Genomic DNA, 16,101 nt, shown 5'->3' on the forward strand with positions numbered 1-16,101 from the left:
CATATGATGTCAATATTTCAAGTTAAAAGGCATAAAAAAATAGACAATCATAATTTCGGTATAAGAGATAACTCGACTGGAAAGCCGTCCGCTGATTCCATAATAATCACGAGTGCCAGAAATACAATATAACAAGAGGAACTGGTCACAAGAATGATAGAACTGAACATGAATGTAATAATATTATGCCCTAAACTAAATATCATAAATGTGTCAAATAATTGAACATAAAATCTACAAAGCATTTAACAAATCATATAATTCATCATAATTACATTAACAACTATAACAACACATAAATATGTCTAAAACATAATTAATACATTAATGTCGTATGTTATTGAACTGTAATATACATAAACGGATATGAACAAAGGTCCAACAGTTATCAACTTTTTTTTAAAAATCATCGACATGAAATGATTAAATATTTACAAGATCGAATAAATTCACCAACAAAAACAACAATAATTTAAATAATTCAACTATATTTGCAAAATTACTAAAGTTGGAAATTTATCAACTTGTTGAATATTTTTTAGAATTATAGTCGAATATTGTATTTAATTTGTGAAATGTGAAAGTATTGGATTAATATGCAACTTTGTGAAATATTGAATGAAAATTTAATAATTAAATCGATAAGTTGCAATTTTTTAAGTGACAGAGTATTTATATTATATATTATAATATGAAAATAATTAATTTCTTGATTTTTATGATTTTCATTTTTTTTAGAATTTCATATCATAAATTTTGTCATTTGTCATAATCTATTAATATCTGTATTTGATTTGACCATATAATCTCGTTACAATTAGTTAGTTTATATAATTTGTTATTTATTTTTTAAAATTTGGAACAAAGTTGTACTTCCTATAATTCTATCCGCTGTATTCTTCAACAGAATTTATAAATCTCAATATGATCAATCCTTCTAACTTCATCGCACCAGGCAAAACATAGCTTCTTCACCACCGCCACCTCCCGCGCCGCAGCCATCAAATGGCGAATCCGCCCTCCGCCGGTTCTAAAACTCCATTCTCATTTATCTTCCTCATCCTCTTCTCTGTACCCTTTCTCGTAATATCACAGTTCTTGCCGGCGGAAAGAGCCGTCCTCCTAAACCTGAAGCAAGAATTCGGCAACCCCGAAATCCTTCAGCCATGGAACTCCACGTCCTCCCCCTGCAAATGGCCTGAGATTCAGTGCTCCCCTGGCGGTTCCGTAACTGGAATAATCCTGGAGAACCACGACCTCGTTGGATACATCCCCGATTCCATCTCTGAGCTCCAAAACCTCACTCTTCTCAATCTCGCTTACAATTTTCTCCCGGGAAATTTCCCGACTGCTGTTTTAAACTGCTCGAAGCTTAAATATCTGGACCTCTCTCAGAACAATCTTGTTGGTAATATTCCGGAGGATATCGACGGGCTGAGATTTCTTGAGTATCTTGATCTCAGCTCCAACAACTTCACCGGAGATATTCCTCCGGAGATAGGGAATTTACATGAGCTGAAAGTATTGAATTTGCATATGAATCTGTTCAATGGGAGTTTCCCGAAGGAAATATCGAATTTGGTGAACCTTGAATTTCTGAGATGGGCTTATAATGACTTCTTGCCAGCGGTGATACCGCCGGAGTTCGGGAAGTTGACGAAAATAGAGTATATTTGGATGAAAGAAACGAATATCTACGGCCAAATTCCAGATAGTTTCAGGAATTTGTCAAGTCTGAAGCATTTGGATTTGTCTATGAATCAATTGGAAGGCGATATTCCCGGTGGGTTGTTCTTGCTGAAAAATCTGACTTATCTTTATTTGTATAATAACAGATTTTCAGGTTCCGTTCCTCAAGTGATCGAATCCTTGAGTATGGTAGAGCTTGATCTTTCTGGAAATAACCTGACTGGAAGGATCCCAGAAGATTTTGGGAAGCTGAAAATATTGGAGATTTTGAATTTATTTGCAAATAAATTCTATGGAGACGTGCCTTCAAGCATCGGCATATTGCCAAGCTTGCGGATTTTTCGGGTTTTCAAGAATACTTTAAGTGGGCTATTACCACCTGAAATGGGTATGCACTCAAATCTCGAAGCTTTCGAGGTTAGCGATAATTTTTTCACCGGAGAGTTGCCGGAAAACTTGTGTGCCGGCGGTTCTTTATTTGGTGTGGTTGTTTTTCACAACAATTTAACCGGAGAGATTCCAAAATCACTTGGAAATTGTCACTCTCTGCGCACGGTGCAGTTGTATGGGAATAACTTTACAGGTGAGATTCCATTAGAGCTTTATACTTTGCAAAACATGACTGAAATCATGCTGAGTGATAACTCTTTTTCCGGGGGGATCCCGACTTGGGTAGCGGGAAATTTGACTCGGTTGGAGATCAGTAACAACAAGTTTTCCGGCGGAATTCCTGCCAAAATTTTGACTTGGGAAAGTTTGATCGTGTTTGATGCGGGTAACAATATGTTTTCGGGGCCGATTCCAGTAGAATTAACCAGTCTCAGTCAACTTACAACTCTGAAATTTGATGGAAATTTACTTTCTGGTGAACTGCCACCTGAGATCATCTCGTGGAAATCTTTAACTACATTGGATCTTTCTAGAAACCATCTTTCCGGTTCAATTCCCTCCAGTTTGGGTTCTTTACCTGACCTTCTTGATCTAGACTTGTCCGGCAATGAATTTTCGGGTGAAATTCCGCCTCAATTAGGCAATTTGAAGCTCACGTCTCTTAACGTGTCTTCGAACCAACTAACCGGTGTCATCCCGCGTGAATTTGATAACATGGCTTATGGAAACAGTTTCTTGAACAACCCGAATCTCTGTGCCTCCAATCCAATCTCCAATCTTCCCAAATGTTACGCCAAAATCCAAGAAACCAAGAAACTGTCGACAAGATTTCTTGCTATGGTTCTAGTTCTGGCTGTGACCCTTTTCTTGATCGCCATTTTGATGACCATGTTCTTGGTTAGAGACTACAGAAGAAAGAAGCTCAAACATGATCTTGCTACGTGGAAACTAACCTCATTCCAGAGGTTGTATTTCTCTGAAATCAATATTCTTTCAAACTTGACGGAAAGCAATATGATTGGAAGTGGTGGATCAGGGAAAGTGTACAAAGTTTCGGTTGATCGAGGAGGTGAATGTGTTGCTGTAAAGAGGATTTGGAGTGGCAGAAAGTTGAATCATCTACTGGAGAAAGAATTTTTGGCTGAGATTCAAATTCTTGGCTCAGTGTGCCATTCGAATATCGTGAAGCTCTTGTGTTGCATCTCTAGTGATGATTCGAAACTTCTCGTGTATGAGTATTTGGAGAATCAGAGTCTCGATAGATGCCTACATGGGAAGAAACGGAAAGGCTCATCTCTCAACACTTCTGTTCACAACGTTGCCTTGGATTGGCCAGCAAGGTTAAGAATTGCCATTGGAGCTGCACAGGGCCTTGCATACATGCATCACGACTGCACACCACCGATTATTCATCGTGATGTGAAATCGAGCAACATTTTGTTGGATTCTGATTTCAAGGCAAAAATTGCTGATTTCGGGCTTGCCAAGAATTTGATCAAGAGAGACCAGCCTAACACCATGTCTGCTGTTGCTGGTTCATTTGGTTACATTGCCCCAGGTAATAAATAATGTTACACAGTGTTTGAAACCAACTTTGCCCCCTCTCTAGCTGTTTATGTGGTCAAGCATGCGATTTGGCTGCAATAAAATCAATGCGATTAGAGTCCCACCGTAACTATTAGCTAAAGTTTTGGTAGAGTACCTCAGCCTTACGATTAATGTCACATTCAGGATCACGCATTTGCTTCCGATGACTTGCAATATAGTGCCATTTTTGGGGTCTCATGTAGATGACTGCGGCACAACAATATAAACGTTTATCTTTGGCTACGATATTCGAGTTTTGTTATTTGTATCAGCTATAGTTTTTTTTATGGACAGTGAAGCATTTGATCATAGACGAGACACACCTCATGTACCATCTAACTATATGTCACTACTTTTTGCAGAGTATGCCTATACAACCAAAGTAAACGAGAAGGCTGATGTATATAGCTTTGGCGTCGTGCTGTTGGAACTGGTGACCGGGCGAGAACCTAACTGTGGGGAGGAGCACACAAGCCTGGCCGAATGGGCGTGGAGGCACTATGGAGAAGAAAAGCCGATTACTGATGCTTTAGATAGGGAGATTCAAGAAGAACACTACTTGGAAGATATGATAACTGTTTATAAAGTGGGGCTCATTTGCACCAGTGCATTGCCTAGAAACAGGCCTTCAATGAAAGAGGTCGTTCAGATTCTCCATCGGTGTAGATCTCTGGAGGTTTATAACGGAACAAAGACAGGAAAAGAATATGATGCGGCACCCCTTCTTCAAGATGACAAGTATCTAAGGAGCTATAGGTGTAATTCGAAGAAGCTGATGGATTTAAGCGACAAAAGTTTGGTGAGCCTTGTGTAATACAAAAAATGCCATGTGGATTGTAATAGTAGTGTGTTTTTTAGGATTTAGATGTATATTTAGAGTTTTTACAGTAATAAACGTATGAAATATTCAAGAAATCCTGAAAGTACGTTCTTCCCGGAGTTAAATTACAAGGAAAAAAGGCAACAATTACAGCCACTAATTATCAAGAAAAAGAAAACAATTGAATATATCAAAACTGCATTGGAATCTATCTATAAAGCACCAATATGTGCATCCTCTCATGGCTTCCTATCGTATCGAGCATTCTTTTTTGCTCCATGGAGGATGGTTTTGTCAGCATTAATGAAGAAAGCAGCAATGGATGCTGTAATTCATCCAAAAGAATCGAAAAATAATCAATGCATAAACGTATAAAACTGGACAAGAACATGTTCAACAAATAATTTTGCGTACAAATGTACCTCCAGAGATGATGAGAGCTTGACCAGTATAATTTATGCTTGCCTTGGCCCAGGGAATTGTACGAACTGCAGCCAACTACGTTGTGCATGCAGAAAAAAATGTCCACATTTCTTAAAAAGCGTATAATTTTTAGTATTGAAATCTACATGTTGTGTGGGATGCTAGTTCGTTATGATGATTCTCGCTTCCATTATATTTTAAAAAAAAAAAAAAAAATTCTTACTGTGGGTATAGCAGTGGCTACACATGTAATGAAAGCTGCCTTGAATCCAGCCTGCCAACCAGCTGCAAATTTGTGCCAAACATTCACATCCAAGAATTGTCTTGTTATAGAATTCTTGGCAAGAAATCAATTTCGGTGCGAAAAAATTAAATTTTAAAACTCCATACATTATAAATGTAAAAAATTGAATCAAACAAAATGTACTTGTACCTCGAATGCAATTTTCGGCCGTTACAATCTTGGCTTCTTTGCTCGAGGATGTCATGCTTGTTTGTGTCTGTCTTCTTTCCTCAAATAATGTAAAGTTCTTGAACATAAATTGATCAGAGAATAATAATAATTAGCATATAAAATAAGTGGAAAGCTCAGCAAAAGATATGGAGATGTTAAATTAATGGATGGTGTTAAGTGTCGGAAAGAACACAAATCTCTCCCTACCATTGATACCTTTAACTCAATCAAACTTCACTCACTCTCCTAATTTTTATTTGGGCCAAATTTTATATAGTATGGAGAAATATTTTTTCAAAATTTTTATTTAGTTCTTGTGCGATTAACTTGCAATTGAAGCATGTTTAATGTTTACACGAGTAAGTTATACATATATTAAAATAATTTTATTTAATTAAAATGGACATCAAATACATGAAAACAGTTTCCAGATAAATTATTTATAAACAAATCAATGATAGTAAGTCAAAAAACGGAGGAGGAGAATATTTTGGTTATATAAATATATATTTTTTTAAAAAGATACTTTATTATAGATATCATGTATTCATGTTATATCAGAATTCCTATAATTATTTTCAATTATATAAGAAGACATTTTAAATATAATATAATAATTTATTTAATATTTCTAAAAAACTTAAAAATTGATGATAATAAAAAAAATATATAAACTCGAAATAAGAATAATGTAAATTTTGAATTATATTTTCAACGAGTTCCTAATTTCTTAAATTCTTAATCCTTTAATTTTCTCTTCTGGTATGAGAACGAACTTCAGAGTGAAAATTGGAGTTGGGGAATATTGAAAACAGTACAGCATGCCCAGAATGAACTTGGGGTTCGGGGAATCTGCTGATGGGAGGTAAAGCTTTATGAAAGGAGATATCTGGAAGGGACCTGCTAAAATCGCAGCTTTTGGTTCCACTTCCTGCAGGTTTTTTTTTTAGTTTTTAAAAATCAAAATTCCTGTTGTTGTTTCTGTTCGAGGAATATAAAGAAAGTTTGCATCCTGAAGAAGAAATTTTTTTATGGTTTATCGGTGATTTGGAGAGTAATTTTTTTCTGAGATTGAAATTGCTCTCCATGTGTTTGAATCGGTGCTTATGTTACGTTTGCTGTGTGAGAGTCTGCATGTGGACTTCAGAATATTGATGGTTAAATGATATTAGCAGAAAATCATGCTACTAATGGAGCAAGGGAAGCTGGATTTGGATGATGTTATCGTAATGAATATGTAGAGTGACATTTTTTGGCTTAATTTATGATTCGAACATCAATCAGAGTTAACCATAGGGGAGTCCTGAGTTTGATATTTGGTGAAAAATTTGCATTTAGCCGTGATATCAGGAGTTTTCAGCTGTCTGACGGATGTGATAAACTATACCCTTTTCTCCATATTTATCTATTATTGGTGCAAAGCCAGGAAACTACTGTCGAAGGGATCATCTTGCTCAATTTTTATGCGAAAGGTTTTCCCTGCCAGACTCTTGTGTCGAATCTCATAAGTGAATTGTCTTATTCGGCTGACCCTAAATGACTTCGTAGAGCTTTTGATTTAATTCTTTCAGTTTCGACATAGAACACAATGTCCCTGCAGCCTGACTTGACTACGAAGTTCGTGCTTTCTTTGACAAGGGCTCAAATTCCTGCTCAAGCCTCGAGCAATCTTAGATCGAGGTTAGAGAAAAAATACATACCATCACTTGATGTATTGCAAATAGTCTTTCTACATTTAGTGAAGATGCAGATTTGATACAAATTTTTTTTTGGCGAAATCTGTGATTGTTTTCAGAAGTTAAATTCAAACAAATCAGCTCAAACAGAGTTGACAAAGCCCAGCGTGATCATTTCTAACCTCATTCTTGATGCTTGTGTGAGGTTTGGATCACCTTAAAAGGATCAGCAGATTATTGAGCTGATGCCAAAAATAGGAGTTGTTGCGGATTCTCAGACTGTTATTATTATTGCCCGGATCCATGAAATGAATGGCATGAGAGACGAGTTAAAGAAATTGAAGAATTATATTGATTCAGTTCCAGTCACTTTGATCCTCCAATATCGGCAGTTTTATGACTGTCTGCTGAGCTTGAATTTTAAATTCAATGACACTGATGCTGCTTTTGCTCTCTTGCTGGACATTGTGGATGTTGCAAGTCAAATCCGATTCAAAGCGGTGAGAGAGCACTACAAAAGTTATGTGCCGTCTCAATTCGATCGGACCATATCAAAAAGGGGGGAAGACTTAAGTTTGTAACCGTTCAAGTAAACATGGATTCTGTTTGTTAAGTAGATGAAAAACAAGAGTTTATCATGCATAAGAATGAAAAATTTGTTCTCAGCAATAAAGGGTCAGCTATGCTCATCATATGATATAAGATAAGTGAGAGAATTAATGAGTTCTCAAAGCTTCTCATTCGGATTCAGGATGTGTTGGTTTCATCTGAAAACAACATTTTCTGCTCAAATCTGATCCATTCTCGTATTCATTTGGGATGGCTTGAGACAGCTCATGATATTTTAGAGGACTTGGAATCTGAAAATTATCCTGCATGCAAAGATTCATATACTTCACTTTTGGCAGCTTATTACGATAAAAACATGTTCAAAGAAGCAGGACTAGCAAGGCAAATCAGGAGGATCCACCCTGATATAAATGTTTCTGATACAATGCTCTTCTCCTCAGATATTTCTAGTAAGTCTGAAGAAACCAGGGCTTCATATTTGAAAGAGCTCACTTCATTCTGCAATCAGATTTAGCAGAATCCATCACCCATACTATAAGAGTGGAGGATCGATGGTTTTCCCAATGGTGTATGAGTACAATTCTTCTATCTACTTCTTTACAAAGGCCAAAATGATAGGAGATGCCATAATGACATACTGTAAACTGCAAGAGAAGAACATCCAGCCCACCACAGCAACTTTTTCTATATGATATGTGGATATTCTTCGTTGAGAATGTATCACGAAATCACAATCTTATGGGGTGATATCCAGAAGAGCATGTCGAATCAAAATACAGTACATAACAGAGATCTGTACGAGCTATTGCTGTTAAATTTTATTCAGGGTGGCTATTTCGAAAGGCTAATGGAGGTCATAAGATTTAAGTCGAAGAATAGCATGTACCTAGATAAGTGGAACTATAAAACAGAGTTCTTGGCGTTGGAATCTTTATTGGAAATTAACTATGCTTGAAACTAGAAATGAGACTCAAAGCCGGAGGATTGAGCATGTTTAGGCATTTAGAAAAGAGTTCTGATACATGTACGTCAATATATGTACATAAATTTTTATAGGGATCTTTATTCTTTAGAAAATAATGGGTTGGCATGAATTGAAATCCACAGGATTATCACTGAATTTATAGCCAGCCATCGCTGGCTATTTGTTTAATTGTAATGAGCATTTGATGTATGGGACTCGTGTTTTTTTTTTTTTGCAGCCAATTAATTACCATAATCATCTATTTTTCAAACGAAAAAGGCAATTGAGAATTAATGTGCATTTTATTCCCAAAATGCAAACTTCACCACCCTCAGAGTCAATTAATCACCACCGTCTTAATTCGTTTTGCGCATCTTAAATCACCTCGGAGTCAATCTCTTGTTGGGGCAAGGCTGTCGTCTTTGACCTATCAACCGAGATGTTACTATGTCACTTTGGCCGATAAATTTAATCAAGTTCATGACACAGAAAAATAAAAGGTTAGCCCAAAACAAATTACGAGTCTTTTTATATTTCACATTTCTGTCAATTGTTTCCTAGGATTGGTGCAATTGAATTTTTAGTGATAGATGGATAGCACAGAATTATATTCACAATTTAATTTAAATATGACACCAGAAAATAAGAATTTAGAATTATGATGATGAATCATCAGTTCAATCAATTTAAGGATGCACCGGAATTACAGATCAATTTTACAAAGATATAACAGGTCAATGTCAGGTTTTGGGGGACGTAAATTTCGGACGATTGCAAGAAAACAGTAGACGCCAAAAATTGATTCAACCTCTGTAGACGCCTGATGGATCAGCATTTTGCACAATCCATGGATGCTCAAGTAGCTTGTGCAGAGGCAGACGCTGTGAAGATTCCTTGACGAGCATCTGTTGTCAACACAATTCAAAAGCAAATACGGACTTAGGCCAAAGATCCACACTTTAAACAGAGTATGTGAGAGAGCGCAAGTAATCTAACGTACCTGACTTATGAGCTCTTTGGCCAATGATGAGATAATAGGCTTGGGGGGGAATTTAAATTCCACCTGGATAATCCTGCACGTTACATAGCCAAAACGTAACAACTAAGGGACAAATCGCACGTATCATTTAAATCTTGCCATTTCGAAACAGACTAATATATTTTCAGCATTGTGGATTCGGAAATCATTTACCTTTTATACGTATCTGAATGTTTTTTCTCTTCGAAAGGGGGCACCCCATACATAAATTCGTAGCAAAGGACACCAAGACTCCAAATGTCCACACTTGAGTCATGCTCCACAGTCTCCACTGTAGAAACAAGTAATGTATAGGATTAACCATCAAACTGGAAATTCATATATTGTCAAAGAAAAAAAAATTAACATGTCCATCCACTTGATAACTTAAATGTGCAACATAGTAGTCCGAAAATTATGCCACCAATCCTAAATCATGCGCCAATAACACATTCTTAGTAGGAAAAGCATATACCCATCTCAGGCGGAAGATAATCCAGAGTTCCACACATAGTCCGCCTTCGATTGAATGTGTGCACAGACCAACCAAAATCTGCAATTTTGAGCTCACCCTGACAGACAACACCAAAGAAGTGAGAAAAGGCAGCAGCACTTTCTGATAAATTAGAGAAGAAAATAAACAAAAGCCAAAAATTACCTGTGCCCCAACCAAAAGATTTTCTGGTTTAATGTCTCGATGAATCACGTGTTTTCCATGACAGTATATTAGCGCACGAGCTAATGAAGCAACATACTGCTCATAGCGTCCAATAAACATATGAAAACCATTACACATCTTGTCAGATCATAGCTAAAATGTGCACTGAGGAAACTAAATAATTCCTACCATGGGCATGATTGAAAATCAAGACAGGTATTAAAATTCAAGCTGTTCGACTAAGGTATAAGGTGTAGAATAGAAATAGAAAGGCTGAAGCACTGATAGAGAGGACTCACCGTAGCAGCACGTCTTTCACTAAAATATTTGCACTTCTGCAGCTCTTTGTAGAGTTCTCCCTTGGCAGCATATTCCAGAATCAAATAAACTCGTTTCTGTGGATAATTGATTATCGTCAACTCTTGAACAGATTTTATTAATGTACAAAATAAAGAAAAGCTGTCATACCTGGTCATAAAAATAACCATAGAGTCGCAATATGTTTGGATGTCGAAGATGGCTCTGTATTTCAACTTCACGGCGAAGCTGGTGCTCAACCTGAGACTGTTTCAGCTGGCTCTTAAATAGCACCTTCAGTGCAACTATATGATTGCTCTGCTTTTAAGAAAAAAGAGGTTATTTTCATTTCTAGAAGAAATATTCAAAAATTATTCACCAAATTTTCTTTTTCTTTTACTACACAATACCATTCCTAAAAAAATGAAATTAATTTCCACTGTTTATGCCTCACCTAATTTGTTTTCATTTTTGGAAAAGCTCATGACCAGCTCCAGTAGTGAAAAGTTACTATTTAAATCCCCCAAACTAAAAATGTTGCTTAGTCAATAAATCATATGATTATACTTGAAATGTTTAATGTCTAGTACCACTCAAAATCAAGAAAAAGTGAGATGTTGTAACATTAAATGTTCGAGTTAAATGGAAGTCATCCATCAGTGTTCAATGGAAGAGAAAGCTCCCTGATTTGAGTAGACTCACCCTCTTTTCCCTAGCTAGATATACATGCCCAAACTTTCCTCTACCAAGAGGCTTTCCTATGTCGAAATCATTGATAGTCCACCTTATTTCCTCTGCTGTTGTGCTCTCTGACGAAGCCTAGAGCAAAATGGAGAGCATAATCATATACTCAAGCACATCTACAATCAGTGAACAGATATAGGGAATGCCACTCGTACAAGCATATTCTCATATAGGTGTCAAGTTTATCATACTAGAAAACCAAATTTATAACGTAGACTCCTTAGTTTAAGAACGTGAAGAAAAACTAATATGAAAGAAATTAATCATCACAATTGCACTTGACGGCAAACAAAAACTCGAACTCACAACAATGAATTCCTTTGTGCAATATAAGCTCTGAGGGTCCACATTCAATCCCTCAAACGCATGGCGATCCGAGTCATTTATCTCACATAGATCTACCCAGCATAGACAAGCAATTTTCACATATGGTACACAAATACATCATAATAAATCTACATGCCGGATCCCCAACCAAACCTCCTTTTCTCACAACAATCACGCAGCCATATGGAATTGCTAACTCATAATCTTTAGTTTCTTTGTTTCTTTTGTTTTTTCTAGCATTAAACAAAATAAGATGAACCGAAGCCAAAAAGAATAGCTTAACCAACTAAAAACGGCTAATCCTCGTTCTCTATTCTTTCCTGTCAAATTAATCCTTATATTCCAAGAACGTCACAAAAATGTCCACGAAAAAGACCGAGACATCCTAGAACCGAAGCCAAATTTTTCTCAAAATTAAGAAAGAATTCCAAGTCTATCACAGAAAAAGACGAGAAATCGCAAAATCCTCTCCACTTCTTCGTAAACAAAATTTCAAGAGAAGGAAAACGAAAACAAAAAGAAAAAATCTCCAAGCAAATTCGTGAAAAAGGAACGGCATTGGCTCTATTACCTTGTGTTCTTGCTGAGACTCGTCGATCGCCATTTCACACGCACTCACAACGCTCAGAATGTGAGAGAGAATTCGGGGAAGGCGAACGGTGCAATGCTGATTTTGATTTGAAATTTAAGGGATAGTAGAAAGAAGGTATTATTTGTCTATTTATTTATTATTTATTTATAATTATAATTTATGCAACGGTCATATTGCCCAAGTGGATGGTTTTGATTTTCAACAGCGAAACGAGTTCAAGCGTCGTACAATTTTGTCCAACGAATATCTTATTTATTATGCGCGATATTCATTAAACAAATTATTTTTTTCAGAATAAAATATATCTCAATTATACACAAGCATTAATTTTTCCTTGAAGACCTTCAAAAAGTTCATAATCAAAAATGACAAAGTAATAATATTTTATCGAAATACTAATAATGACTGAAACATTAAATATTTCAATTTCATACCAAGCCTAATGGGAATAAATTCATTGAATTCGAGTCTCTTTAATCTATACATGGGACACATCCTTCACTGCCAGAAATGAATAATTCTGTGAATATGGGCTACCATAAAAGAAGCTTTGGCTCGATACAAACAGAGATAATGATCATGAGGTCTTTGCGATAAAAGATCCTTTCATTATAAGTAAACCAATCAACCCTAAAATCATATTCTCAAAACTCTAACTTCATTACACCTTGTCCATTTCAGCATACAAAATACTAAGGCATGAATTTTAGACCAATGGACTGTGACCGTTATCAGAACTAGTAGTTCATATTAGTTTAAGTTACATGATAGTGTACATAACTAAGAAAAAATTACAATTTTATTTATATAATTTGACTTGAATTTTAGTTTTGTAACTTGACAATATTTTATTTTTATACATCAAGATTTTGTTTTGGTTTGCTTATTTGACATTGATGATCTCCGACATACAAGATTTTGTTTTGGTTTGCTTATTTGACATTGATGATCTCCGACATAGTTTATGATAGTTATAATAAGCGGGTATCTGACATATCTGGTAGGAAAAAAATACCCAACTACGATTCGAATAATATCGAATACCTGACATTAACTATCGGATAAACTCATTATTTATTTTATTTAAAAAACAGTGTAATAATTTATAACAAAATATCATAAATAGAGATGTCTTTAGAATATGTAATATATATTAGAATATCTATATTCGTGAGACGATCTTACGGATTTATATCTTTTAGACGGGTCGAATCGATCTATTTTACAATGAAAAGTAATACTTTTTCATGAGTCGGGTCGGCACAAAATTGACGCATGAGACGGTCTCATATAAGTTTTTTGTGTATAGATTATCTATTAGTTACATTAGTTTAAATAATTAGTGAAAATCTAATTTGCTATAAACAATAATTAGTGAAAATTTAATTTGCTATAAAAAAATATGATTATATTTAAATTTGGGTTCCAAATTGATACAAGGAAATGACGTATAAAGAATCCATAACATTGTTTTTGGGAAAATAAATATCGTTTGTCGTATATACATAAGGGAAAAAAAATACACGTTTACAAGACATTTCGAAAATGTTATTGGAACATTGTTTAATTTACGAGCGAGCGACAAGAAGTAACTTTAACACATTTGGTGATATTTATACTAATATACTTAAAATATATTTACCAATTATCATGAAATTGTGGGATATTTTATATTATATTTCAATATGGACTCTATAAATTTTTATATATTTTTCAACCGAAAAATAAAATAATATTTTTAAATAAAAGTAAACAAGTTTGGTTTCAGTATTTTTTAAATATTATGATTTTAGATAATTGAATTAAAATCATTTTTATAAATTTTTTTTTGTATATATAATAAAAGTTTGAATTTTTTTTTTGGCAAAAAATAATGTTCTGATTGAAAGTAGTGTTTATTCAATATAATTTACCGTCTGTTTCTTCCTTTCCGTTTTTCCTGATTTGAAGACCTCCTCCATATCAATATGGCTCAATATCCTTATGTTGTGCCATGATCAAAATATACGAGATAATGCTTCTTGAACTGAGCCACTGAATTTACTTTGGTGTGCTGGACTGGTTAAACTTCGAAGGGTTCTAAGAAACCATACGCAAACATTTCCCCAACCACCCGATTTGATGTTTTGGCTGGAAATGCAATTGATAAGTTCTTAGACGATCCTGTCAAGTCAAGATAAGCTCTTGGAGGAGGCCGAATCAAACGGCTTTCTGGATTCCACGATGAAAATTATGTTTTCAGAGAATTCATTTGGTAAACAACACATCATCAGTAGAAAGGTATTATATACTGAGATTGTTGATTCCGTCAAATTTTTAGATTTCATGACTATCACTTGGATCTTACTTCACTACATCATAGCTGTTTTGGTTTCAGTTCTGACCTTACATGGAAGTTTATTGCAACCTGTATTATCTTCTCGTTCAGTCCGAGGATATGAGCACTACTGATCAATGGGCTGGTTTTGTTCTGACAAAAGGAGGAGAATTTGTAGAGCAGAATGTAAATCTATTCAAATATGATTTGCTGTATAATCCTATGCGATTTGAAAGTTGGCAAAGGCTTGCCAATTTATATGACGAGGTAAAGCTTATGACATTCTTCTTTCCTGATCGACAACTTAAAAGGCAATAGGAGGGAAGGTCAAGTGATCCAAGCTTGATAATATCTAAAGTTTATGGTGCTTTATCTTGCAGGAGGTGAACTTGCTGCTTAATGATGGTAGTAAGCAAATTAATGTTCTTGGTTGGAGGAGAAATTCTAATTTACCTCGGAGAGTTGAGGCAAGTCGAAGGAGGAGCAGAAGGTGTTTATTGATGACTTTGGCTTTGGCGAAGACAGCGATGATAAGAACCTCATGTTGGCTGGCCATATTTTTGGTAGAATATTCTCTGCAGATGTTGTGCTGTTGGATTATGGATTGTGTTGATTTTTGAGCTGATCCCTGCAATTACCATGTTGTACAACTCTTCTTCATTGTTTGCTACTGTTTTTTTTTTAATTGCTATCAGGGGGAGATACATGAGTCATTGGCATTAGTGTACTATGGTGGACTTCAGAACGTTGTACCATTCTATGATCAAGGATCGATTATACCCTAACAAGACGCACCGTAGAAGATATTTTGCGAGAATGCTCCAAGTCAGTTCGAGAATGCCTTGAAACACAAGTATATTTCATCCTCTTGAATCCTGACATCTCTAATGTTTTATTTCCATATTCTGATTATGCTACCCACCCATCTATTAAAAATTTTGCAGGGAAGATTGGTCTCGTGCATTTTATGTGGGGAAACTTTGAACTTGGGTACTCTCATGAAATAGCGTTCTCATAGCACATCAAGGCTATTGGTTTAAATCCATCAGCTGCAGATCCATTCTACAGGATGTACCACGGCTGAAGTTACTCTGCAAAGGTGGGAAGCAAGATGAAGAGGTAAAGTTTAGGTTATTTTCTTCCAAATTATTTAATTTAATTCACTTTCATTCGAGACCAGGACAGTGACTCATTGGTTCTCACTTGTACTCCCCATAAAAATAGCAAGGGTTCGAATGAAAGTGAATTAAATTAAATAATTTGGAAGAAAGTAACCTAACCTTTACCTCTTCATCTTGCTTCCCACCTTGCAGAGTAACTTCACGAGAACTGAAATTTTCATGATTGGTTGTTTCCAACTCAGCCCCAAAGTCAAGATTAGATGGTTCTTCAGTTGATAAAAAAAATTGGAACATTCAAACGGTAAAATCAAAGCACAAACTTTCAGATCAAAACCCACCATTCTTTTCTTGATTTTTATACAGTTGATTGATGTCTTTTCCTACTATTCTCAGTTTCTCACTGCAGATATGTCCCGCTCTGTTGAGTATTCTTTCCAAAAATGGAAGATGAAAG

General features: G+C 35.5%; 3 protein-coding genes, 1 long non-coding RNA gene and 1 pseudogene across 5 annotated transcripts; 3 read left to right on the forward strand and 2 right to left on the reverse strand.

Moving 5' to 3' along the window:
• Window positions 1-898: 898 nt before the first annotated feature.
• On the forward strand, window positions 899-4,539 carry LOC140970006 (uncharacterized). The gene is made up of 2 exons (XM_073431553.1): window positions 899-3,637; window positions 4,029-4,539. The coding sequence occupies exons 1-2, from the start codon at window positions 1,006-1,008 to the stop codon at window positions 4,478-4,480; spliced, it is 3,084 nt and encodes a 1,027-aa protein (XP_073287654.1). The 5' UTR covers window positions 899-1,005; the 3' UTR covers window positions 4,481-4,539.
• Window positions 4,540-4,570: 31 nt separating this feature from the next.
• Window positions 4,571-5,522, reverse strand: LOC140970007 (early nodulin-93-like). Its single transcript, XM_073431554.1, has 4 exons — window positions 5,343-5,522; window positions 5,133-5,194; window positions 4,909-4,984; window positions 4,571-4,811 (listed from the first exon to the last, which is right to left on the reverse strand). Exons 1-4 carry the CDS (start codon window positions 5,446-5,448, stop codon window positions 4,726-4,728), a joined length of 330 nt encoding a protein of 109 aa, XP_073287655.1. The 5' UTR covers window positions 5,449-5,522; the 3' UTR covers window positions 4,571-4,725.
• A 561-nt stretch (window positions 5,523-6,083) lies between these two features.
• Window positions 6,084-8,628, forward strand: LOC140970021 (pentatricopeptide repeat-containing protein At4g17616-like; annotated as a pseudogene).
• Window positions 8,629-9,216: 588 nt separating this feature from the next.
• LOC140970016 (serine/threonine-protein kinase Aurora-2) lies at window positions 9,217-12,331 on the reverse strand. Of its 2 annotated transcripts, XM_073431566.1 has the most exons (9): window positions 12,189-12,331; window positions 11,249-11,365; window positions 10,718-10,864; window positions 10,549-10,644; window positions 10,250-10,345; window positions 10,067-10,163; window positions 9,766-9,883; window positions 9,574-9,646; window positions 9,217-9,478 (listed from the first exon to the last, which is right to left on the reverse strand). In XM_073431566.1, the coding sequence occupies exons 1-9, from the start codon at window positions 12,219-12,221 to the stop codon at window positions 9,377-9,379; spliced, it is 879 nt and encodes a 292-aa protein (XP_073287667.1). In that variant the 5' UTR covers window positions 12,222-12,331; the 3' UTR covers window positions 9,217-9,376. The 2 variants fall into 2 exon arrangements, with proteins under 2 accessions (XP_073287667.1, XP_073287668.1); XM_073431567.1 differs by lacking the exon at window positions 11,249-11,365 and having other exon boundaries at window positions 12,189-12,324.
• Window positions 12,332-14,057: 1,726 nt separating this feature from the next.
• On the forward strand, window positions 14,058-15,046 carry LOC140970022 (uncharacterized). Its single transcript, XR_012174048.1, has 3 exons — window positions 14,058-14,489; window positions 14,572-14,793; window positions 14,907-15,046. It is a non-coding gene; the product is annotated as an uncharacterized lncRNA (long non-coding RNA).
• The last annotated feature ends 1,055 nt before the right edge of the window (window positions 15,047-16,101 follow it).

This window comes from Primulina huaijiensis, unplaced genomic scaffold (assembly GCF_012295235.1).
Source record: "Primulina huaijiensis isolate GDHJ02 unplaced genomic scaffold, ASM1229523v2 scaffold43279, whole genome shotgun sequence".
In the NCBI taxonomy this organism is placed as follows: Eukaryota; Viridiplantae; Streptophyta; class Magnoliopsida; order Lamiales; family Gesneriaceae; genus Primulina; species Primulina huaijiensis.